Source organism: Amblyomma americanum, chromosome 6 (assembly GCF_052857255.1).
Source record: "Amblyomma americanum isolate KBUSLIRL-KWMA chromosome 6, ASM5285725v1, whole genome shotgun sequence".
Classification (NCBI taxonomy): domain Eukaryota; kingdom Metazoa; phylum Arthropoda; class Arachnida; order Ixodida; family Ixodidae; genus Amblyomma; species Amblyomma americanum.
Window position 1 is genome coordinate 180,697,478 of NC_135502.1, and position 25,739 is coordinate 180,723,216.

Genomic DNA, 25,739 nt, shown 5'->3' on the forward strand with positions numbered 1-25,739 from the left:
ACAATTGATTTTCTGGATGCTGTTGAGGTTTCATCAACTGAACGATGGCTGCGACGTGTTCAGAGTGTTTAAATCATGTGAGGCACAAAAAACTGCAACATAATTGCTGATGGATAATTTTAAATCACTGCAACACATAAGGTAGTCTCCTTGAAGAGCTCGAATGACAAGAAATGACATATAAGCAATATTGCAGTTTTTTCATTCCTAACGCGAATTAAACATTTCCAACGCATAACTGCCATTATTCGGGTGATGAAACTGAAACAGCATCAAGAGGAAATGAAATTATAAAATGTTTATCGGTCCTAGGCAAATAACGCGTGGTGAGATCTGTATTCTTATGTCTAATGCGTGATTTGCAAGAAGAAAACATGCAACCAAAATTTAGTGTCAGTGGTCCTTCAATGAAGTAAAGTGACCACTCTCATCCCAGAACTCCCTCTATAACATGTGACCTGTGTATTCATTCTAGCTTTCTTTTTCATACAGACCTGCATCTGAGAACATTGCGATGAATGAGTACAGTCACGTGCTAATATCTATATCTCTCCCTGTCTGATTTGGGTTTTAAAAGAAAACTATGCAGGCTAAAGTGGTATTGAAGAGGCTAGCGCGTTAGTGAAGACAACTAAATGTGTGTTTGAAGGCATTCCCTGCAGCTTCTGCGCAAAAAAATTTACGCTTTTAACTGTACCGAATTTCACTCATTTTTTTTACACAGTAATAAATTTGGGTGCATTTGAAAGTGTATGCAGACCTGGGCAATACGACGGCTTTCCTGCACTGTTGAAATCTTTGTGCAGCATGTTGTCATTTTTTAAAACCATGTTCCATTTTGGTTGAAATGTCCTCAAATAATAACTATTGCCTTTCCCACTAGTAGTATTCTGGTACAAAGCCTGAGGTAGTTACTCTAAATTGAAATTTCACATGCTGGAAACCCTGCTCCAAAATCTTTTTAGCCAATCCCACTACTGCACTGAGTAAAACTGAATAAATTCTCTTAATTTTTCAGATTGCCTGGCTCATTTCGCCGATAAACACCCTGCGCCGGAATCGCCGGAGGACCAACGAGTGGCTGCCGTGCGGAAGCACCTGCGCAGCTTCTTTAGTGAGGCAGGCCGCCAAGGCAAGAGGGTGCGGGGTGATGCAACACAGAAACACCCAAGCCAATCAACTGAAGCAGGCCGCCAGGCAAAAAGAGTAACACAGAATAACCACTCAGCTATCATTAAGCCTGAGACTTTATGCACTTACAGCAAACATTGCATAAATGTGCCTGTCTGCCATGATCCATTCATACCGCATGTACTACATACATGCCGTAATTCTGGGGCTGGCTGCCACTCATACTTTCGGCTTTTGATTGCAGGCAGTCATCGCCACGTCCAAATGTTTATGCCATTGCCTTATTTTGTATGTAACCTGCGCATTACACATGCGCTACCGAGGAAAAATACAATATACTGGGCATACTGGGCCAGGCATGCTCGTCATCCAACAAGCACAATACCCTACATACCCACTACCCAGTGTGCCCAATACCTAGCGTGCCCAGTACCCGGCACGCCCAATGCCCGGAACGCCCACTGCCCGCCATGCCAGTACCCCGATTGCCCATCCCCATACTCCACCATGATGGTGGATGTCGACTTCCAGTATGCCCGATATAGTATATTTTTAGCCTATTCACTTCTGAAGTTTCACTCGCCTTCTTTATCCTTTGCGCAAGCGAGTGGTTGCGTGCGCTAGGGCTGGTAGCGACGTGATAGCCGAGCGCAGCCGCGGCTTCATCTCGTCGTTCGTGGTCAAACATCCCAGCAGCACCAGTGGCGGAGGCTTTGGCCAGCTGATTAGAAGACAGCGCAGCACATCGGGACAGAGAAAAGGAGCACATAGGAAGAGCGCTAACTGACAACAGAAGGTTTACTCCAAGAAACCATTGAAGAAATTACGAGACACTTGGCAACTAAAGTGTTGACAGGCGAAAACCTAACTATTCTGTGATAATTTTCACTATGGCGTGACGACTTCCGGCGGATGTTACGTAATACCGTTGCCGTGGCTATATCGATGCTAAAATTATACATATTCCGCGGATGTTAAGTATTAATTACGCTCAATTACACAATTTTCTATCTTTGACACAAATCTGACGTCTTTCCGACCATTCTGTGACAATTTTCACTATGCCGTGACGAATTCCGATGTATGTGACGTTACACCGTTCTCGTGGCTATATCGATATCCAACTTATACATCTTTCGGTGATATTTATATTAATTACGCTTAATTACACAAATCCGATGTTTTCCCAACCATTCTGTGAAAATTTGCAGTATGCAGTGACAAATCCCGGTGGATGTGACGTCACACCATTCCCGTGGCTATATCGACGTCCGCGCTATTGCGATGCAAATTTGACAATTTTGCATACAATTAACTAATTACTCTGCATTCTTTTTCATTCTTTTACTGCTATCATGTTTAGTTCCCGAGTTAAACGTGTTACACCCTCTGCGATCGGACGACAGTAGGAGGCATTAAAGGCTTTCGCATTAAAAATAGCAAAGCGCATTCCCAACCACCCGGCGAAAAACGTAACCAGAGATTTAGTGAATGCAGGTTCTCAGTCAATGTGCGGAACCGACACCCCCTCCCCGCGCGCCGCTGCTGATAGTGGCTGTCGATAAGCGCTGAGTGCCCGATAACGCTATCGCAACTTACTCCTAAAGGCGAAGCTTTAGCGTCATCCAATTGTTTTTTACCAAGGCGGTACTATCGGGGACAAAAGTTTTGCTGGACGCCAGTTCTAGGAAAAAGTTCGATCGCATGAAGTTATCAAAAGCCTAAGTGCTCCTACGTCTGGTGACAATATCAGGCGACTGGGTTGCCTCGCGTCCTGCAAACTTTTGTCCGCTATAGTACATAACCGAGAGCGCATGTAGCACCATTGACAACTCTTGCTTTCGAACACCACTTGCCTTCCAACATTCCTGTGAGTTACGTGACCGACGCCAGGCGAGGCTGGCAGGCTGATGGTGATGCGGGCAGGCTGTTTTTTCTTCACTATCAAATTCTTCTGCCGTAAGAATATTACTTGCCTGGAAGCTGAAGTGATTGTATCGTCACCAATATGACATGCACGCACGCACACACACGCGCACGCACGCACGCTTGTCGCCGGCTTCATTCAGCACGAAATGTGTAACTCCTGATCGCTTTCTCGCTTGCTTGTGGAAATGCATGCTGAAATTTCCGAAGAGGTATCTCCTGTATTGCACTGGACACTCATTCGTCGGTGACAGCAAGCACAGTTACGGCGGTCAATGTTTTCCGCCATTGAAAAAAAGAAAAAAAAACTTACACCGCATCAGACCAATACTGGCAATCTACGTCCTGGCGTCTTTACCTAGGCGCGGCTAGATTTTTCTCGACCACTTTGGTTTCGTCACCAGACAGCTTGTGGGGGTGCATTGGTGTGACACAAGTGGTGGCCTTGACAAACGGCGTGCTACCTCGTTGTGCGGAGCAGCAGCAGCCGCGCTCTCCCAAGGGCCTTGACACCAAGCCACTGGCTTCCGCCACAGCAAATGACCACGCAGAGCAAACCTCACCTAATCCACCTGCACAAACCGTACCGGCGTATCTCTCACACTTCTTGTAATAAAAATCTGTAAACCTTAAAGAAATCAACCGGTTTACTTTCTTCCTTTCCTTTAACTAGGAAGACATCACATAGAGGTTAGAGCCTCAGACAGCTGACCTTACAATGAATTATTTCAAGAGACAGTGCACCGGAAGCTACTGGTCTCTCACATTTGTATTTTGACTACGCTCTGCACTTATTTGCATGAACACTCTGACACCATGTGATTCCCGAAGCTCGCGATCAGTTACTCATATATGAAAGGTTTCATGCTGGAAAAACTCACCTCTGTGTATTTTTGCAGTACCGCATTTTATTTTTGCAGTATGAGAGTAGACCAAGCTCTCGGCGACAATGCTGGGTATGTGTGCAAGCAGTTATGATGGTACAACTTCTAGGCGACAGAGACCCATCACGTGTAAAAGGTTTTTGTTGGTATTTACACGTTTAACTTCTGGGACACATTTTTAATGCCGCCAATTTAAGGTTTTTTCTAGTTCGGAAAAATTATTTTCTTTTGTGCATTTTCCGCGACGTCTAGCGGCCTTAATATATTTCCAGCTGTACAGGCACTCCAAGTATAAGAATCGGACTCTGTAGTCGAGCGTAAGCGGCCATGCATGTTTGATGCAGACTCACGTGCATGCTCAAGTCAGCACACAGATTTTCTCGGCTCGACATAACATACGAAGTCCAGTCATCTTCGTGTTTCGTGAGTTGTCGGAATAAACATGACACACGCCGAATATTCGCCTCCGCATGATGTTTATTGCTTGCCCTCATCCACAAGCCAGATTTTTACGATGTAGAAAAAGAGCGATACGCAACTACGAATGTCTCAACCACACCTACATTGTAACTTGTGACCGTTTACGGCGTCTTATGAGATTGTTAAGAGTGGTGTGGTCATTATGAACGTTATAAATCGAGCACATTGAATCCACAAGCATTTAAATCCTGTCTCCATTTTTGAACGTCACTGTGATGAGCCTAGGTACTAAGCAAAGAATGAAGTTCGCTGGTGATTCAAACTGAATCATTCGAATGCTCAATTTTACAGGTTTGACTTATCTGAGGCCACCTATATGAAAACGCGGAAATGTCAGCGTGATCCGTAGAATCCAGGTTTCATACCTCTACTACATATTAGTCTCAACATAATGGTACATCTCAAAATATTGTGTCGTTAGGCCAAACCATGCGGCTGCCGCATGAATCGACGTCGCTAACTGACACCTACAGTTGGATGTTGACAATTACGCCACAAACTGCAAACACTGTGACAGTGTTCCTCATGCCAGTCGATGCTGCAAGCATTGTTTTTCGTTTTCGTCACCACTTACAAAATAAGATAATCAAAATCAGATTGCTGATGAGTGCACTAAAATTATCAGTTTACTTCTAGTGAGTAAGGAATTCTCTCCCATGTCCGTAGCAGTCACTGAACACGAGGTGAGAGCGAAGGAAGCACCATTCATGGAGGCGACAGTTTTATTACCGCAAAGGCGCTCAATTTCACGGAATCGCTCCACGTAATCAAGGTATGTCTCATTGAGAATCATGTAAGTTTTTACCTGTTAAGTTATTCTTAACGTAGCACCCTCCAAATATTGCGAGAAACCATAAAACCGCAGCCGCCGCGGTCGGGAGTTCACGTGTTGGAACCCGACCGCGGTGTCTACGTTTTTATGGAGGAAAAACACTAAGGCGCCCGTGTGCTGTGCCATGTCAGTGCACGTTAAAGATCCCCAGGTGGTCGAAATTATTCCGGAGCCCTCCACTACGGCACCTTTTTCTTCCTTTCTTCTTTCACGCCCTCCTTTATCCCTTCTCTTACGGCGCGGTTCAGGTGTCCAACGATATATGAGACAGATACTGTGCCATTTCTTTCCCGCAAAAATCAATTATTATTATTAACCCCCAAGAGGCAAAGCATTTCGACCGCTGCACGTGGTTTAAGAAACTGTGGCTGGGCGAGTTTGGGCGCGTCATGTCTGGATCCAAAGGGCGCCAGCTGATCTTAACAGGAATGTTGTAGCCGTCATACTGTTCACCAAGCGCAGTTGAATTTGTATCTGGCGCAATAAAACAGTCGTCATAAGAATGGCGCAATTTATTCCCTCCTTTGTTAATTTCTGAGACGTTTTAATGGAACCTAGTTCCGCTTCCAATACGTTTACCAGTTTATAATCGCCGTGATGTTATTAAAAAAATTGATGATCATGGATTTTTGCGGCGCAAGGGCATCTGTGGCCAAAGAGCGCCATGGCACAAGACATTTTCTTTTTGCTCAAGGTGGGGTCAAAGACAAATTCCTGAGCATTTCACCCTTAATAAAAAGAGCACCAAACCAGGGGAAAGCTTGCGCCCATAACCAGTGTGTACCCGGCGGCACTGGGGATCGAACCCCGACTTCCCGCAAGCGTGCCGGGTGTCCAGACCACTAGGCCACCACTGCGGTCCATTATTAAAGAAATTACAATTTATGCCAAAGGCTTGTTTGTTGCAGCATCCTGTGATATGGTTTTTTTTCCAGAACATCTCGCGCATATCCCTGCAGTCACCTGGTTGGGGAGTGAGACTTGTGATCGTACACGCTCCGCTACCAGCAGTTGAATCCGCAGCTCCTTAATATTGGCTCTGCATGTGCTGGTGAAACTGCGCAACAACAAACACTCCACAAATTACTGCTTTGATTACAATCATTCAGAAACACTGTAAAATGCGAAGGCGCGAAGACAATCATGCCCACCAAATACAGGTCACGAAGAAATCTCTATATTATTGTCACGTCATGCGCTTTTCTCGGCACAAATGTCTGCCATTAAACTATTCTTGCCGAAAATTTGTTGCGGAACAGACAGGAGATAACATTCACCGCACCAGCAACAACAAAAAAGCGGTCTCTACGCCGCCTCGCAAAATATACGCTATTACACGACTGCTAATGCTACATGAAAGCGTGCACAAGACAAACACATGCTTATTGTCGCGTGTTCGGCAGCTGAACGAAGATGTCAGAAGCTGCGACGATAACTACTCGATATCACAAAGACGAAGCACTCGAGACTTAACGCATGATATGCATGAAACCTTTGTACGCCACGGACTCAGGCCTCACAGGTTGACGTTTAAGTCAAGCCATGATGGCTGCCACAGCGTCTGTGCGCACTGGCGATAGTTGTTTGCTGACGACATCAACGCTGGGTATCCGTTGGCACTCGTCGAACATTGTGTCAAAGCTGCAGCTAAAGGCGCAACAGACATCACTGCGTGCCACTAGGAACGACACTTTTTAGTGCATTGCCTACCTCTAAAAATGACGACATGGCGACGTGCGAAAAAACGACAGACAAACGCGCAGCTACGACGGTCTTGGGCCACCTGTTTTCTGAATACTGTGACAACGTTGCGGAAAGACCAGCGCGTCTAACGCTAGTGTGGCGATACTCTTCCTGAGCGCTTTTAGCCTGAGCAAGTCTTATCGGCTGAAATGGGTTGCCTCCTGGATTCACGCGAGCCATGTACGCTACAAATGCTAGCCGTTGAGAGAACCTGATCACGGCTACATTACTAGCGCGCTTCTCTCGGCGGATTATGAGCACTTCGAAGAGAATTCGGCACTCGCTCACGAATGTGGTGGGCCTGGTATTAACGCTAAAACGCCCGGACTATCTGTAGCACCAAAAGAAAATTGAAACAAGGAACAGTGTTGCTGTGCTGCAACCAAAATCTCGCTTCTGTGCAACTTGGCAATCTCCGTCCGGTTCTGCCAGCACCGAGGCCGTTCGAGACAGTTGCGTGAATCAAACCACGACTCTTTGAGCTGTGAGCGTCGCCATAGCCGCTGGCGTCAAGCGCCAATGGTGGACGGCAGCCAGGCTTGCCCGGCAGATATAGGCCAGGACTGCGGCTCCCAAGCATGACGGCCCTGGCGGCGAAAAAGCGAAGCAGTGTAGAAGGCGCCTCTCATCCGGGGGCCGTGAGGCTCCCTGCAGTGGAGTTGTCCGGAAGGGCTGTGGCCGAGGAGCTTGTGGAAGATAGCAGTGCTGGTGGGGGCGTCGGGATGCGGAACATCACCTCGTTCTCTTTGCGCACTGCGGCATAAGAAAAAAGAAGGAAAGGCTTAAAAGACTCTGAGCACTAATTCAGTGTCCCCCTACAGATTTTAATTTTTTTTAAATTGGTTTTTGGGGGAAAGGAAATGGCGCAGTATCTGTCTTATATATCGTTGGACACCTGAACCGCGCCGTAAGGGAAGGGTAAAGGAGGGAGTGAAAGAAGAAAGGAAGAGAGAGGTGCCGTAGTGGAGGGCTCCGGAATAATTTCGACCACCTGGGGATCTTTAACGTGCACTGACATCGCACAGCACACGGGCGCCTTAGCGTTTTTCCTCCATAAAAACGCAGCCGCCGCGGTCGGGTTCGAACCCGGGAACTCCGGATCAGTAGTCGAGCGCCCTAACCACTGAGCCACCACGGCGGGGCCCTATAGATACAGATAGTGTATTTTAATGACAATGAGGGATGTTTAACTGAAAACTGAACTTTATTGAGCAAGATGAGGTAAAAAATATCCGCTCACGGTTTTCACCGCTGCGTAACGTGACATTTGGCGACACCAGTTCACGGTAGTCTATATTTTATTCATGTATATCTTTCTATAAGGCCGCGCTGGATTAGTGCTTGGTTAGCTTCAATCCGCCCGCCTAGCTGAGGTTTAGACCACGCCCTCCATCAGGTCACAAGTTTCCGAGAAGTCCGTAACGAAAAAAAATGAAGTCGCATCAAGGACTCTGTCAAATGGAGAGAGATTAAGGACCGGGAGCGTCAGAAAGTGCAAGGAAATTCAGCGCGTCCGCGATGGGCTTCACTAGGTTAGTTAAGGCAGGTTAGTTAAATTCAGAAACAAATCATTATTATCATCAGCAGCAGTATCACTACGCCCACTGAAGGGCAGAGGCCTTTCCCATATCACTCCAATTAACCCTATCCTGTGCCAGCTGCGGCCACCTTATCGCCGCAAACTTCTTCCTTTTATCCGCCCGTTTAAATTTCGGCCGCCACTGCTACGCTTCAGTTCTCTTGCAGTCCAGTCTGTTACCCTTAAGGACGCGCGGTTATCTTGCCTTCGTATTACACGCCATGCACAAGCCCACATCTTCCTCTTGATTTCTACTGCGATGTCATTAACCAGTGTTTGATCCCTGACACACTCTGCCCTCTTTCTGTCTATTAATGTTACAACAATAAATGTTCTCTCCGTAGCTCGCTGCGGTGTCCTTAACTTAAGTTGAATCCTTTTTCTTTATCCTCCACGTTTTTGCCTCAATGGTGAGAAGCGGTAAGATACAGCTATTTTAAGTTTCCCTTTGAGGGATATTGGTAAACTGCCATTGATGTTCACAGAGAACCTGCTACATGCGCTCCACTCCATTCTTAGGGCGCGTTCACACTTGTCCAAAAATCTGGTGAGCAAAGCGGATTCGCTCGCCGGGAAAACTAGGACCTGTTCACATGTGTTGACGTCCGTGCGAGGCGGAACCACCGCGCCGCTGCCGTTTCTCGATTTTCCACACACTTCCCGGCCACCACGTCACCGCGCGCGGCGTACACAGATATGGTTAGAAAAGAGCATAAATCGATGCGGTCTGTGTACCGTAACCGTATGCACGCTTACGTACGTAAACGCAGGCACATTCCCATTTTTAGTTCAGCGTATGCAAAGAGATTCGCAACAAAACGTCCAGTCTAGTAGGGCCATCTGCTTGCAGGACGGGAACTGGTACTGTCAACAAAACCGTCGTTCCTCTTAAGCCTAGTAGCAGCAGAATCGTCACTCTAAATAAAAATAAAGCAAATTTATCACTTATACGTTTACTTATAGGTGAGGTGAGACAAAGCGATGGACCGGTGTCCGATTTATGGCCAGTGAACGCGCTGAAAAAGGCAGCAACAACGACGAATTCATTCGGAGGCGAGGGGTCCTGCGTAGAAGGGCGCCGCCATGTTTGGCACGGTGGCCCGATCGCCTTCGCCACGCCGCTTTCCGCCTCGCTCAGCGTCAAAAGCGGCCGAATCCGCTTCGTTCGCCGGATTTTTGGACAAGTGTGAACAGGCTCTTATCCTTCTAGTTATTTCCCTCTCATAATCCGGATCAGCGGTCATTACCGGCTCCAGGTAGACGTATTACCTAGCCATTTTCGACACCTGCTGCCAGTTGTAAACTGCTGCTCCCTCCGAGACTGCTGATACATTCGTTTTTTTTTCATATTAATTTTTAGACCTACCGTCGTGCTCTGCCTATCTACTTCATTGATAATGATTTGCAGTTCATCTCCTGAGTGACTTAGCAGGGTAATCCCATTAGTAGATCACAGGTTACGAAGGTATTCTCCATTAACTGTTATCCCCAACTATTCCCAATCCGGCCCTCTGAATACCTGCTGTTAGGTGTTTTTGAATAGCATTGGCGAGTTCGTGTCTCCTTGGCTGACACCCTTCCTTATTGAAATTTTATCGCTGAATTTATGGTTATGATGGTCATTGTGCAACCGTTATGGATATCTTCTATTATTTCTACCTTATTCTCTTCTACACGCCGATCCCGCAATGCCTGCATGACTGTCAATGTTTCGAATTAGTCAGAAGATTTCTCGTAATCTGCAGAGGTATACAGAGCTGTTGGATATATTCTGCACATTTCTCTGTCACCCGATTGATAGTGTGAATCTTGTCTATTGTCAGGTATCCTTTCCGAAAGCCTGCGTGATCATTTGGTTGATTGAAGGCTATGGTTGTCCTGACTCTATTTGCGATTCTCTTAGTAAATGCCTTACAGGCAACGGATAGTCAGTTTATCGGTCTGTAATTTTTCAAGTCCTTGACGTCTCCTTTCTTGTTGAGTAAGCTTATGGTAGCGTTCGTCCAAGCTTCTGGCGCGCTAGAGGTCATAAAACAGTGGGTATCGTGGGGGCGCACAAGGCACCCGAGGAGCGCGGGAAAACAATTGCGGGCATGCATGTCGCGCTCCGAGGATGGATTCATCGCGTGAAGACGAGGCGAGAAGTGGGCGCTATGCGTTGCATTATCAGCAAAGATGAAGATTGACATTCGTCTCTATTTCTACAGACCTGATCCTCCCGCCAATCCCGTTATCGTTATCGGTGACCATATCGTCATAAATACAGCAGCACGTGTTGAGGGTGGGGGACAGTGACCGCATGGAAGACGCGAGCGCACCAAACATCTGAGCGGAAGGAGAAAAAGCCAGGCGTAGAGGTTTTGAGTTGTTTTAGTGCGAAAGTGTGGGAGAGTGATGCGCGTTTATTGATTGAGCCACATGATGCGAGCTGGAGAGATCGGCGGCCAGCTGACGGAGGCGTCAGCTCTGCGAGGCAGCCATGGACGTTCTCTGGAAGCGCTCCCACTTTATCGTCTTCTATACGCTGGCACGTGGGGTGGCGCTACTGGGCCCCCTCCTAGACCTTTTGTCGATAAAAAATAAGATAAATAAAGATAAAGAGATCAAACAAATGGGAAGGGGGAGTAGTGAATGAGATTGATGGGGGCACTAGTACTATTTACGCGTATGTACAGTAAGTCCACGTTCAGGGCGTAGTCTCATGGCCAATCAGAAAATATCAAAATTGAATTTCAGGAGGTCGCGCTTGAGTAAAACGCAGAGGTCGGCCTGTGCGTACGATTGTGCTGGCAAGCGGTAAAGTAGAAGTCATTGTGGGGGCGGGCTCGTAGTCTGAAGATGTAAGAAGATGGAAGATACAGCGGAGGTGGCAGTCGCTGGCGTGTGCTCTAGTCTGTCTGAAAACTCGGCATGCAAAGTCTAGAAGACAAAGGCTGGTGAAACGGTGCAGGCCTAGTTTCCCGGCGGCATTCGCCCTGCAGCGGTGGCAGCGGCGCCACCGTGGCTTAAACGCTGGGAACGTCACAGGAGTGGAAGTCTTTGAGGTAGACAATTGAGCACGACATGTGCGTGACTGGGAATGACAGGTGCCTTTCGTAAGTTGTGGTTGGGAAAGTTGTCGGCTGCGGTCTGGCACCACACGCAAACGCCAAGACCACACATTTGGTGGGCGTGGGCCGGGACAGAGCGTGTTGCCGGGTGCAGACGATGGAACAATGGAGACGGGCCTTTGGCGTTGCTGTGGAGACGGCTGCACGGTGGAACTAGCATCTGGAACTGCCAGGCCGGGCGCTGAACAATCCACGCCGTTGTGCGGGAGATCCTCAGCAGTCGAGCCACAAGGGTACGGTGAGGGGTGAAGAGATTGGTGCGAATCCGGTGACGCCAAGTCCTGAGACGCATGTGGCACCGAGTCTTGGATGGTAGTAGCAATGGAATACGTCGAGGTGCCGAAGAACTGCTCACGAGACAGCAATGGCGCCACTTACGCCATCTCGGCACGCTCAAAATGCGGCTGTCGTGCGAGCGCGAAACCGTAGTGCCTGATGAAGGACACCTTGAGGTTATCGTAAAGAGTGGGCCGTACAGGTGGCAAGGGGAGGCGCTTGAACAGGCCACACGGAAGGCAATTCTTGGCGAGGTAGAAGCCGATGGCTTTGATTGCGATGCCGTAGATGTAAAAATAGGACTCGAGTGCCGCGAACCAGAGTGGGGGGGTCATTGACATAAAAAGGCGCTAAGTCGAGCAGCTCAGGGAAATCAGTCTCACTACAAGGCATTAGAATAGACTTGTGGTGACACACTCTGCACCCATTTCCGCGAAACCTTCACCTTGTCATCATCCGGCCAAGTGTAGCACGGGCACACGCTGGACCGCGTTCCCGATAAAACCAGCGCTACCGCTGCGTCACCCGAGGCATGCGTCACCGACGGCGGCTACAAAAACAGGTTGTCCGGCTGGGAAGGGCGCGTCTACCTTCCCACATCTGGTGACCCGGACAACGGGCCAGAATGCATCGCCATGGAGAAGCAAGCACAACAGCTTCACCAAGTACGTCACGGTCCACTTAATGCTTCCGTGCAGCAGCATCCTGCCGGCTCCGCCGAGGACGTCAGAACCCGGCAGACGGCATCCCGCACGCTGCAACGCATGACGTCTGGCGTATCGCTGTGAAACTTCCGACGTTTTGGACCGACTCGCCCGCGGTATGGCTCGCCAAATTCTCCCTCGTGCACATCACGCAAGACCGGACCTGCTACGATTATGTCATCGCCCACCTCGATTCCCGCTACGACAACGAGGTCCTGGATATCCTTGCCAACCCGCCAACCTCTACGAACACCTCAATACTGAACTCATCCGCCGCCTCTCACTCTCGGAAGACCAGATAGTGCGACAACTACAGTCCGCAGAACTTGCCGAGCGCAAGCCTTCGAGCTCCTCCGCCAACTGCGGACTCTCGCGAGAAACATGTAAGTCCAGTATTCCTTTCTGCGAGCACTTTGGCTTCAACGTCTTCCACCGGACGTCCAGGCAATTCTGCAGGCTCAGCTTACGCTATCTCTCGACCAACTTGCCGAGAACGCTGATCACGTCATAGAGGTCTCTTTGCCGCAGTTGTCGCCCACTGTTCAGGCTGTCGCCGCAACTCAGAACGCCACAGAGCTTGCGCGCCGTATCGATGACATCAATCGACAGCTCAGCTCCATTCAGCGACGCCTGAATCAACATTTGCTGACGCGCCAACCGCAAAGCCGTGACCGTAACACCATTCCGTCGCAGCAGCCTGGTGGCGACGACCGGTGCTACTACCATCGCCGTTTCGAGGACAGAGCACGACAATGTCGACCACCCTGCTCCGCTGGACATAAGGGAAACGGCAGCAGTAGCTCGTAGGCACGGCCACGAGCTGCCAACTTGGATGCCGTCGCATCTTCGTCACCGACCAAATTATAAAGCAGAGGTTTTTTGTCGACAGCGGTTTCGACATATGCTCCTACCCACGAGCCCACCTTCAAGGTACCCGTCCTTCTACGTCTTTCGAGCGAAGCGCGGCAAACCGGTCCACAATCAAGACTTACGGCTCACTCCGTCTGCACGTATAGTTTAAAAACCTACGCCGTGGTCTTCATTGGAATTTTGTCATCACCGACGTCAGCGAGCCAATCATCAGCTCAGTTTTTGGCAAACAACAACTTCCTTCCGGACTGCCGCCACGACCGCCTCATCGATGCGACGACGGGACATTCTTCGCCACGACAGCGAACGACTACCCCCAGCCGAGCATCGAATTGCTCGGTGTTAAAAATCATTCACCGTACCGCGCAATCCTCGCCGAATTTCCCGGTTTGACGCACCCTAGCGGGTTGCCACGTGATGTGCAGCATACCTCTGCACTACATCCGGACCACCCCAGGCCCCCCGGTTTTCTGCTGCGCCCGTCGCCTTGCCCCGGACCGCATGGGCATAGCCAAAGCAGAGTTCGAAGCCATGCTCCGTGAGGGAATCTCCCGCCTCTCCGATGGCCCTTGGGTCTCGCCACGTCACCTTGTCCCGAAGAAGACCGAAGGCTGGCGTCCCTGTGGGGACTACCGTGCCTTCAACGCCCGCACCATTCCTGACAGGTACCTCGTTCACCACATACAGGACTTTAGCCATCGCATTCACGGCGGCCACGTTTTCTCCATTCTAGACTTGGTGAAGGGCTACACGCAGATACCCGTAAATCCGGACGACGTCCCGAAAACTGCGATTACCCCTTTCGGCTTGCTCGAGTTTCCCTTCATGAGCTTTGGCCTGAGGAGCGCTGGACAAGCCTTTCAACGCATCATAGACGAAGTCATCCGAGGCCTCGACTTGTGCTTCGTCTATCTTGACGACATATTGGTCTTTTCCCGTAACGTCGACGAACACCACACGCACCTTCGTCTGCTTTTCCGACGCGTCGATGACCATGGCCTATTCGTCAATGTCCCAAAAGAGCACTCTCAGCGTTTCAGTCGTCAAATTTTTCGGCCATGAAGTTTTATCAGAGGGAAGTCGACCTTTGCCTTAGCGCATCTCAGACCGCAAAATTACCAGTGCACCCACACGCGTCCATTCACGACACCCGACATCACAGCCTGCTTCCGTCCCTACACGCTATGGACGTCGCGTACGCTGCACAGATTTTTACAAGCCCTGAGGGCTCTCCACTCCGCGGGGGGGGGGGGGGGGGGGTGATGTGGCGACACACTCTGCGCACATTTCCGCGCAGCCTTCACCTTGTTATCATCCGGCCCAGCGTAAGACGCCCACGCGCTGGACTGCGTTGCCGATAAGACATAGCACCACCGCTGCGTCACCCGGAGCATGCGGCACCGACAGTGGCTACAAAAACAGGCTGCACGTCTGGGAAGATCGCTAGTCCACCTTCCGCTACCGAGGCGAGCGTAGCGTCGGTATGCTTGTCCGCTGTGATCGGCAATCGAATAAACCCTTGTTTCGTTTTTATGTTGTGATTCATCCTTCGGCCGAAATGACATCCCACAGACTCTCCTGGGCGGGATAGGGCCTAGTGTGACGTGGCCATGGCGCCGAAGGTAGCGAAGGAATGGGTGTAGAGGCGAAGGCGGTGCGGTTACTCTCGTCGAATGTCCGGAAGTCCGCGGTCGCAAGTTGTGGAAGAAGAATTGGCGTTTATTTAATGTAGCCCCATGATGCGAGCTGGAGAAAACGGCGGCCAGCTGACGGAAGCGTCAGCTCTGCGAGGCAGCCATGGACGTTCTCTGGAAGCGCTCCCACTTCATCGCCTTCTACACGCTTGCACGTAAGGCGGCTGGCAGCGCTACATAAGCACTACTGAATACGGTTACAACCAGGAATCTTGTTTGAAACCTCGGAGTAAGTCCGGTAAGCTGGGGTAAGTTCGAAGGAGCGTCGCGCCATCTGTACAAGATTGGAAGAGGGCGTCGGGGCAGCTGTGACCGAATGGAGATAGGGTGTTAAGTTTAAGAGCGAGAAACAAGGTTGCGTGCTCATGCAGATGCCAAAAAGAAGAGGCAAAGAATGAACACTTGCTTTCGCACATCTACTCGGTTTAGCAATGTGGAATCACTACCATTTTTGTTTGAGTTTTTCAGCAGGGCTCTGGAGACGAGGTTATAACCAGCCCTCAAGGGCCATGACGATGCTTTATGAGGATTTTATTGGTTATTATAACCCTGAAGCGGATCTCAGCAAGTGACCACCACCGCTGGTTAGTTTTCAAATGCTTTAAAAATACAATAAAAGGGATTTTAACCCAGAGACATACAACATACAAGAAAGGAAACAGGAGAGAACACGCTCGATTACGCACAACTGCTCAAGGAGGTGGAAGCGATCGACATATATACGCTTCCAAAACTTTTGCGCATGCGCACGCGTACAAGGCAATAGGAAAGTACAATCGAAACATCTTATTATAGCAGGGGTGAAAAGTTGTCAGCCTCATAGAAATAAACAGATGTGTCACTGGTACAGTTTGAATCCTCATTTTTTGTGTGAAAGGCTTCCAAGGTTTCAGGAGCTGTTTTTTGTCTGCCTCTGCCCAGAATCCTCACATCGCGGAATCGTGGTATACAGTTGGTGCAAGCCTGCTGTGTACAACAGGTCGCTCACGCTCATTATTAAGGCGAAAGTCTTTAATGGCTCATACTCGCGGTGTCCAGCCCGCCCGTCCGTCCGTCCGTGACACTTTTAAACTCGACAAGAAAAAAAATCTTTGTGGACGACGGCATTTGAACCACCATCCTTCCGTTACGCAGCTGAGCATGCTAAAGGCTACGCTACTTCCTGCCAACGCATATGTAGTTCGCATTATCTACGATGCTGGTGAGTGTTTGCAGAAAGGGGTCGAATCAGACGGATGCCTCTCGAACCCCCTCCAGTGTCTCCAGCATTTAAGATTCGCAAACAATTGTGTACTTAATTAACATCTTGACTACACATCAGTGACACAAGCATCAACACCGCGCTAAAGGCTGTTGCCTCACCGCACTTTAGGTCAACTAAGTGCCCCTGAGTTTTCTAATCTATATCTTTCGGCTGTTCTCTAAAGTCCATCGTTCACGCAACGCGCGTCTGGGCATTGTAGCATTTTGCACAATACAAGGGAACTTCGCAGACTACATTGGAGGCGCATTCCACGAAACGCTGATCATGTGTTTTCTGACAGCCATCCCTTTGATTTTCGCAAATTATGCGACGGCTTAGCTGAGCCAGCTTTCTGCGGGCAGAGAACACATACTGGTAAACTGATCCGCTAAGCCACTTTTTTCAGCATGTGGGTGACTTTGTGAACGTAGGGCCCCACAACACGCCTCTCTTTGTCCTCCAATCCATTCCTGCTTGCGCCAGTCTTCATAATCTTAAAGAAACTTTTCGCCACAGGGACAAACACCGACTCAGGGAAACCAGCCGCAACGAGCCTGCCTAATTCATTATGAAATCTAGCTTGCATCTCATGCACACACGGCTTCCAAAGCGAGGTCTCCAAGCAGAGAGCTGCGATGCATCTTTTAACAATGGAAGAACTGAGGATTGGGCGAGTAGGTGGTGATCCAACGTATTAGAAAACAGCGCTTAAAAACACCGACAGAGGACGAGACAAGACCAGAGGTGGGCAAATGCCCTCATTTTTACTTTTCCTCCCTCACCCTCATTTTTGAAACTACGGCCCTCCCTCACTCTCGCCCTCATTTTTAAAAGTTATCCCGCCCTCCCTCACCATCATCCTCACTTCGAAAAATTTGCTGGCCCTCCCTCGCCCTTATATCATCGCCTTTCCCTCACCCTCACCCTCATGAACAGTTGTTTTAAAACTCGAGTAATTTTTTTCAGTCGGCAACTTTTGGCGATATTACTGAGTAATAAACATATAAGACAAGCCCTCAACTCACTATCGGACGAGAGGCTAGATCCTTATATTGTGCGTGTCCGTGTAAATGTGTGTGTATTGTTAGAGCTAAATACGTGAGACAAAACCGAGACAGTTACAAGTTGAGCCCCTAAATATCACTCTGCCTTTACTTCTGGCGCGCACTGCGTGCATACATACGCGCTGCAGTTATAGCAATTTATTGTTACCTATATGCACTGCTAAAATGAGTCAGCGCGTTGTGGTCTTTGTACAAAAACTAATGTATGCGAAGAATATTTAGAAAACAATGCAGTAGCCTTTAATTACCACAACAATTACAATAAAAAAAGCACAGAAAAGACTCAGAACAAGGAAAGTTTCTAGGTCGCCTAATTACCATTACCCGATGACATTGCGATAGCACTGGGTATTCTTAATTTAACTGATTCTAATCTCCCGCCATTTCGTGCGGTTTGCTGCACGATCTTCTGATGACGCTTCCACGCAGATGATGAAGACCACGCTTTCGACTTACAGCGTGAGAGACTGGCAGTTTAGCACACGACAACGCAGGCATTTGACAAAGACGACGACATTGCAAGCACAGCTCAAGAGCTTGGCAGTTCATACAAGCAGGATGTTAAGATTTCTCCAAACTGATCGTTCATGTGAGTGAAGTATATGAACCGACCGACTTTAAATCGCAGTGGCATTCCCTCTTGGTGACGTGCTCAGCCTTATCTAGGGCCTAGTGCTCTGCTGCTTTGTGTTTTTGCGATGTATTTCGTAGCCTTTCCTAAAAGATTTGTAAATAATTTAGGTAATGTAAATAGAATATATTTTCAACGTAATAAAAAGATGATTAATAAAAGCTGTGGCGATGGCGTAGTAGTCCAAAGCAGCGGCCAGCGGAAAATGATTTTTAGCGCTGCCGCGGGTTCGGATCCCGCTCACCCAGGCTATGAAGTTTTAAAGCGAAAGCTTTACTGGCCGCAAACTCGCGATTTCGCCGTGACGGTATTCCATTGAGGCACGTGACGTCACAACGCGCGCCTCGCCGCGGGAAGGTTTACTGTGCTTCGCGCGCTCGCCGCGCCGTCTGGCATGACGTCACACCGCACCGCTCGCCGCCGTCGCCGTATGGTAGGACGTGACACCGCGTTCCTCGTCGTTGCGCTCGCCTCGCTCGATTCGACAGCTGCGTCTCATGCGTGATAAGATGTCACATGATTCAAAAGGAGAGCTGGCGTGCGCCGCGGCCACAGATGAGGCGACAGTATGGACGGCGACATTTCTGATAAGCTGTGGAGAAGGCCTGGAATCGACAGCGGAACGAGATGAAGAGGCAACGAATCGCCCAGGAAACAGACGAACAGCGCGCCGAACGACTGGCTAAACGCCACGTGAATGTGTGGCGAGACAGGCACGTGCGAGACAGGCACGTTTAACGTCCGGTGTCTCGACCGCTAGCAGCAGCGACAGCAGCCGGAGGAGAGACCTGAGTCCCGCTTCCCTGAAGACGGCCAGTGATGAACGATTGAATGCGACCAATCGGCTTCAGCGGCGGGGCGCAAGAAACCGAAGAACAACGTGCCATTAGCCTAGAGAATAGGCGTAAAAGTGACGCGACCCCTTGCATCATCATCATCATCATCATCATTTATTAACCCTTAAGGCTCCCATAGGACATTACATAAGGGGAGAGGATACATAGTGTCCGACGGTTTATACATATGAAAAGGCAAACAAAATTGAGAAAACTAGGCAAAGTAAACGAGAAACGAATTAATATAGTCAACCAAAGAAAATGTGAAGAAGCGTAAAGAAATACACACTACAGTAATTGAACGTGTCCAACAAAGTGTTTGGCCGTTTTACAGTGCATCGTAGCTGACACGGGTATAGGAAAGTTTTATTATTCTTGAAAATGTTCGATGAGTAGCTGCCTAAATTTGGAGGGATTAGTCTCAACAACAATGTTTTCGGGTAGGGTTATTCCAGAATTCAATTGCACATGGAAGAAACGATTTTGTTGAATGCATTGGTGGAGGCGTGCAAGCGCTGTATGCTAAAGGAATTAAATAAACGGCGAGATGATCGTACCGTAGTGCGCAGGAGGTCTTCCGAAGTGCTTGAAAGTAGTTTTGTGGAAGAGGGCAGAGAATTGAAATTTTTCGGCGAAGCGCTAATGATTTCAGACTGAGAGATGATTTCATGACAGTAACACTGAGCCGAGGTTTGTACTGCGAGGTGATGAAACATGCTCTTCGGTTTTGGATGGCATCTAGTGAATCAATCAGCTGCCGCGGTGGCTGGGTGGTTATGGCACTCGGCTGCTGGCCCGAAAGACGCGGGTTCGATCACGGCCGCGGTGGTCGAATTTCGGTGTAGGCGGAATTCTAGAGGCCCGTGTACTGTGCGATGTCAATTAAAGAACCCCAGGTGGTCGAAATTCCCAGAGCCCTTCCCTACGGCGTCTCTCATAGCCTGAGTGGATTTGGGATGTTAAACCCCCATAAAACCAAACCATAATCCAATCTAATGAGTCAATCAGGTAGGCCTGGTGAGGGTTCCATATTGTTGAGCCGTATTGTAGTTTGCTGCGAATATATGTTACATATGCTAGTTCTCTGATGGCTGGGGGAGACAGGGCAAGTGGTCTCCTGATGAATCCAAGGGTCCTGGAGCACTAGCACATTATTTCGTTATGTGATCTGCCCATGTTAGACTGGTCATTATCTCAATGCCGAGGTACCTGTATGAATTAGTTTGAGACAAGGCTATGGAGTTAAAGGTGTGTGGAAAATAGAGATTGGAGCGTTTGCGTGAAATGCGCGTGAATTTGCATTTTCAAACATTGAGCTGCAAGCGCCAGTCGGCGCACCGCTTTTGGATTCTGCTGAGATCTTGCAATATTGTCTGATCACTGCTGTTGCTGATGCGGCGATAGATGTCACAATTGTCAGCGAAAAGACGGACGGTTGATGAGATACCAGAAGGTAGGTCATTGATAATTATTAAAAACAGTAACGGATAGCCTCGATGTTGAAGTCAAACATTGATCTGCAGGTCATAGTGGACGTTTATGCCTGTGCTTCATACGTTGTGGAATATGTGAACAAGGCCAACCGGGGAGTTTCACACTTGCTTTCGCTACAGATTGTAACAGTTGTTACACTGAAAAGGAACTGCAGCGGCTGAACGAGGGCACCAGAGAAACGGACCTACACTTCAGCGTCGTCTACTTCTAGAGGCTGCGATCTCTTTCTTCTTCTACTTCCAATCCTCGTGTCACTGCCCCCTCTTCAGGAGCATCGCCCCGATGCGGTGTTACCGTCAGACCGAATAGCGGGGAGAAAAAGTGTTCAAGAGGTACACCACGAGTCTGACATCACGGAATATGACTACATGCAGCCGGAAAGTCACTCGGGGGGTCGCTCATAGTACGGCTTCATTCGCACCACATGCACAACGTCGCTGCGCTTGCCGTTGTGCGATGAACGAGCTGGCGAGGCAGGTGCAACTTCGTACGTTACGTCGCTGAGGCGGCGGACAACAAGGTAAGGGCCGAAGTAGAGGCGCAGTAACTTTTCGGACAGCCCGCGACGACGAACGGGCGTCCAAACCCACACATAGTCGCCTGGGTGGTAGGTAACGTAGCGGCGTCCAAGGTTGTAGCGGTCAGCATCGATCTGCTGCTGACGGTGAATGCGGTGTCTGGCCAGTTGCCGTGCTTCTTCCGCGCGCTTAACATAGGTGGCGACGTCGACAACAAGTTCACTCTCACTGTCAGGGGGGTCCACGGGTAGCATAGCATCGAGGGGGGTGGTAACCTGTCGACCGAAGACTAATTCGAACGGAGTGAACTGCGTCGTCTCTTGCTGCGCGGTATTATACGCGAATGTTGCGTATGGGAGAATTTCGTCCCATGTCTTGTGCTCGATATCAATATACACGGAAAGCATGTCGGTCAAGGTCCTGTTGAGGCGTTCTACCAAGCCATTTGTCTGCGGGTGGTAGGCTGTTGTACGTATATGGCTGGTGTGCGTGAGCTTGAGTACAGCCTGAGTGAAGCGGGCCGTAAATGCAGCTCCACGGTCAGTAATGATAGCTGCAGGAGCGCCATGACGCAGGACGATGTTGTGGACGAAGAAGTCGGCGATTTCAGCAGCAGTACCGTTTGCAAGTGACGTGGTCTCAGCGTATCGGGTCAAACCATCTGTCGCGACCTCAATCCACCGGTTTCCTCTGGTCGACTTCGGAAAAGGGCCGAGGAGGTCTATGCCAATTTGCTGAAAAGGGGTCTTTGGTGGTGCTATGGGCTGCAGAAAGCCGGCTGGCTTCAGAGGAGGAGATTTGCGCCGTTGGCAATCCCGGCATGTTGTTACGTATCTACGCACGGATGGGAGTAAATTGGGCCAGTAATACTTCAGCCGAATCTTTGCCAGTGTGCGACTAACCCCCAAGTGGCCGGCGGATGGTTCATCATGACAAGCGCTTAAGATTTCGGAGCGTAACTGGGATGGCACAACAAGCAGAAACGTCTCTTTTTTGCTGTCAAAGTTGCGCGTGTAGAGGACTCCACGCCGCAGAATGAAGGTCTGTAGTCCACGGCGAAACATACGAGGTACATGAGAATTCAAACCCTCCAGATACTTAACGAGTGGCGCCAACTCAGAATCTGCTCGTTGAAGCTGCGCCATACGGGAGATGCTAATGGCACAAAGAACAGGGCAATCTTCGGGGATGTCTTGCGTAGCCGGTTCCATGGGCGCTAGTGATAAACAGTCCGCGTCCTGGTGCTGCCGACCCGATTTATAGACGACCGTAACGTCGTAATCCTGTAAAGGGAGGCTCCATCTGGCCAACCGGCCAGAAGGGTCTTGAATGCTGGCCAGCCAGCATAGCGAGTGATGATCGCTGACAACACGAAACGGTCGGCCGTAGATGTAAGGTCGAAACTTACTCAGAGCCCAGATGACGGCAAGGCACTCTTTTTCGGTCGTCGAATAGTTCCGTTCCGATCGAGAAAGTGTGCGGCTCGCGTAGGCGATTACTCGCTCTGCGCCGTCCTGCCACTGTACGAGGATCGCTCCGAGGCCGACATTGCTGGCGTCAGTGTGGACATCAGTCTCTGCATTCTCGTCAAAATGAGCTAGTATTGGTGGACTTTGAAGGCGGCAGCGGAGTAACTCGAAAGCTGCGTCTTGGGCACTTCCCCATACGAAGGGTGCGTCATCTCGAGTCAAGGCAGTCAATGGCTCAGCTAGGCGAGAAAAATCTTTAACAAAGCGGAGGTAATACGAGCAGAGGCCCAAAAAACGTCTGAGGGCCTTCTTGTCGGTTGGGCGTGGGAAACTGGAGACGGCGGAAGTCTTGTCGGGGTCTGGAAGAACACCTTGTGCGCTGACAACATGTCCTAAGAAACGGAGCTCCTCGAAGGCGAAATGGCATTTCTCTGGCTTGATCGTTAGCTGTGCAGACTGAAGAGCTTGAAGGACAATGCGCAATCGCTGCAAGTGTTGTTCGAAGCTAGACGAAAAGATGACCACGTCGTCCAGGTACACAAGGCACGTCTGCCACTTCAAACCAGCTAAAACAGTATCCATCATGCGTTGAAATGTGGCCGGAGCGGAGCAAAGTCCAAACGGGAGCACCTTAAATTCGTACAGATCGTCGGGTGTCACGAAAGCCATTTTCTCGCGGTCTCGCTCGTCCACCTCAATCTGCCAATATCCGCTTTTCAGATCTAAGATCTAAGGAAGAGAAGAACCTGGCGTCCCGGAGTCGGTCAAGGGCATCATCGATCCTCGGGAGTAGGTATACGTCCTTTGTGGTAACATTATTCAGTTTCCTGTAATCAACACAGAATCGCAAGGTGTTGTCTTTCTTTTTCACCAGGACCACCGGCGACGCCCACGGACTTGTTGACGGCTGTATAACGTCGTCTTCAAGCATTTCATCGACTTGCGTCCTAATAGCTTGGTGCTCTTTAGGCGAAATGCGGTATGGACGCTGACAAACTGGTGGCGTGGCCGAATCGGTGACAATGCGATGCTTGGCTACCGGGGTACGTCCGAACTTGGAGCTCGCCGCGAAGCAATCTTTAAAATCAAGTAGCAGCGACGACAGAAGGTTCTTCTGATGAGGTGACAACTCCGGGTTGATTTTAACCTTTTGAAGGGCGTTACTTGGTGCGGCATCGTCGTGAAGATTCACTTGTACGGGGCACAGATTCGGCAACCTATCCACGTCGTCGAGGAAGGCGACGGCCGTTCCCTTGGCGAGGTGCTGAATTTCGTTCGTGAAATTCGTCAGAAAAACTGTCGCACAGCCGTCATTCAGTTCAACAAGACCGCGCGCGATAGCCACACCCTTCTCGAGCGACAGCGAAGGGTGACTGTCCGCAATACCTTCGTAGTCGTGAAACGAGTCGTTCCTCACTAACACCAGCACACTGAACCGTGGTGGCAGCATTACGTCGTCTTCGACTATACGCAGAGCGTTGACTCCTGGGCCTTCTGTGTTACTTTGCGCCACGGCTTGCTTCGTCGAAAATGTGACTCGCGCCACGTGTAGATCGACCACAGCACCGTTTGCCTGTAGAAAGTCGAGGCCCAGGATCAAATCTCTCGAACACTCGCTCAACACGACGAATTCACCCACGTAGACGAAACCGCGGATGCCGACTCGGGCTGTGCACCTTCCGGCCGGGCTAATGAGGTGACCTCCAGCCGTGCGAATGCTAGGGCCCAACCATGGTGTCAAAACTTTGCTCAATTCCTGGGCGAGGGTGTGGCTCATCACGGAATAGTCAGCCCCAGTATCAAGTAAAGCGATGGTGTCAGTTCCGTCAATCGTCACACGCAAATCAGAAGTAGCGCGTCGGATGCTGTCGCTACCCTGCCCCGGTGAGGAATCAGCGTATCGGTATATCGGCGGCGGAGGATCTTCAGTTTTCCCGACAGCAGCGGCCTTGCTTCCGGAGACCGCTGGAATTAGTTTTCCCGGCGTGGACTGGGAGAACGCCGCTCAGGGTAGCCGGCGTCTCGGCGAGGGCTTGGGGAACGGTAACGCAGCGGAGATGACGACCTAGGATCGTAGCGACCGTATGTCCCAGGCCTATGACGGGCCGACAGATGAGCTTCAATTTCGAATGGTCGTTCGCCATTCCGGGGGCAAGGGTCGTCGGGCGCGAAACCACGCAGACCCACTCGGCGGTACGGGCAGGCCTTGTAAAGATGTCCCGCCTCACCACAGTGGTAGCAAAGGGGCCGCCGGTCCGGTGCACGCCACACTTCACACTTCCGTGGCCGCTGATAAGCTGGTCGAGCTGGCACACGGGAAAGACCAGACGGCTGCGCTGCGTGAGTCGCGGTATTCACGTCGTAGCCTGGCGTTGGGGCCCGGCAGAGGACAGATGCATAGGTTGGTCTGACCTCAGTCTGTCTTGGGATCTCAGGCAGTTGTTGCTGCTGTGCTGCTAGGCGCACCTCTTCCCGGACGACTTCAGACAGCGATGTAACAGACGGCGCGCTGGGAGGCAGCTGGAGGGCTTGTAATTCCTCCCTGACGATCGACCTGATTAGGTCCCGTAAAACGGCCGCATCACTCCCTAGCGGCATCGAAGAAACAGCGGGCCCAAGCATGCTTACATCCCGATTGTATTGCCGGGCTCGTTGCAGGAGCGTCGTCTCCATGGTAGTCGCTTCCGTGAGGAATTCGGCAACAGTACGCGGTGGACTGCGCACAAGACCGGCGAAAAGTTCCTGCTTGACCCCGCGCATGAGGTGGCGAAGCTTCGTCTCCTCCGCCATGGGTCAGCACGTTTGAAGAGGCGCGTCATGTCCTCTACATACATGCGACGCTTTCGTTAGTCCGCTGGTTACGGGAGCGAAGCGCAGCTTCAGCTTTCTCCCGGCGGTCTGCGTTGGGGAATGTAGCTATGAGATTTTGGCGAAATGTCTCCCAGGTGGACAGGTTGCTCTCGTGGTTCTCGTACCATGTCCTAGCGGAGTCCTCGAGCGCAAAACACACATTATGGAGCTTACGGTCGTCGCTCCAACCGTTGTAGCGGGCGACCCGCTCGAAGGTGTCCAGCCAGTCTTCCGCATCTTCGTACACGTCGGCGTGAAAAGATGGCGGTGTTCACGGCGTGTGGTAGAGGATGGACGCCGGGAACCTACTGTCTGTGGCCATTTCCGGTGGGACCGTTGGTCGAGGCTGCGTCTTCCTCGTCGGGTTGTCAAGAGGCCCGAACTCAGGTGTCTCACCGCGGAGGC

The 25,739-nt window shown here is 50.2% G+C and overlaps 1 protein-coding gene across 1 annotated transcript in view; it reads right to left on the reverse strand.

Moving 5' to 3' along the window:
* Positions 1–4,221: 4,221 nt before the first annotated feature.
* The window catches only part of LOC144094207 (uncharacterized), a 464,015-nt gene continuing 442,497 nt past the window's right edge, over positions 4,222–25,739 (reverse strand). Inside the window, exon 2 of the mRNA XM_077628134.1 lies at positions 4,222–7,749. Within this exon, the coding sequence (XP_077484260.1) occupies positions 7,622–7,749 (128 nt within the window). The 3' untranslated portion in view covers positions 4,222–7,621. The remainder of the gene's footprint in view (positions 7,750–25,739) is intronic.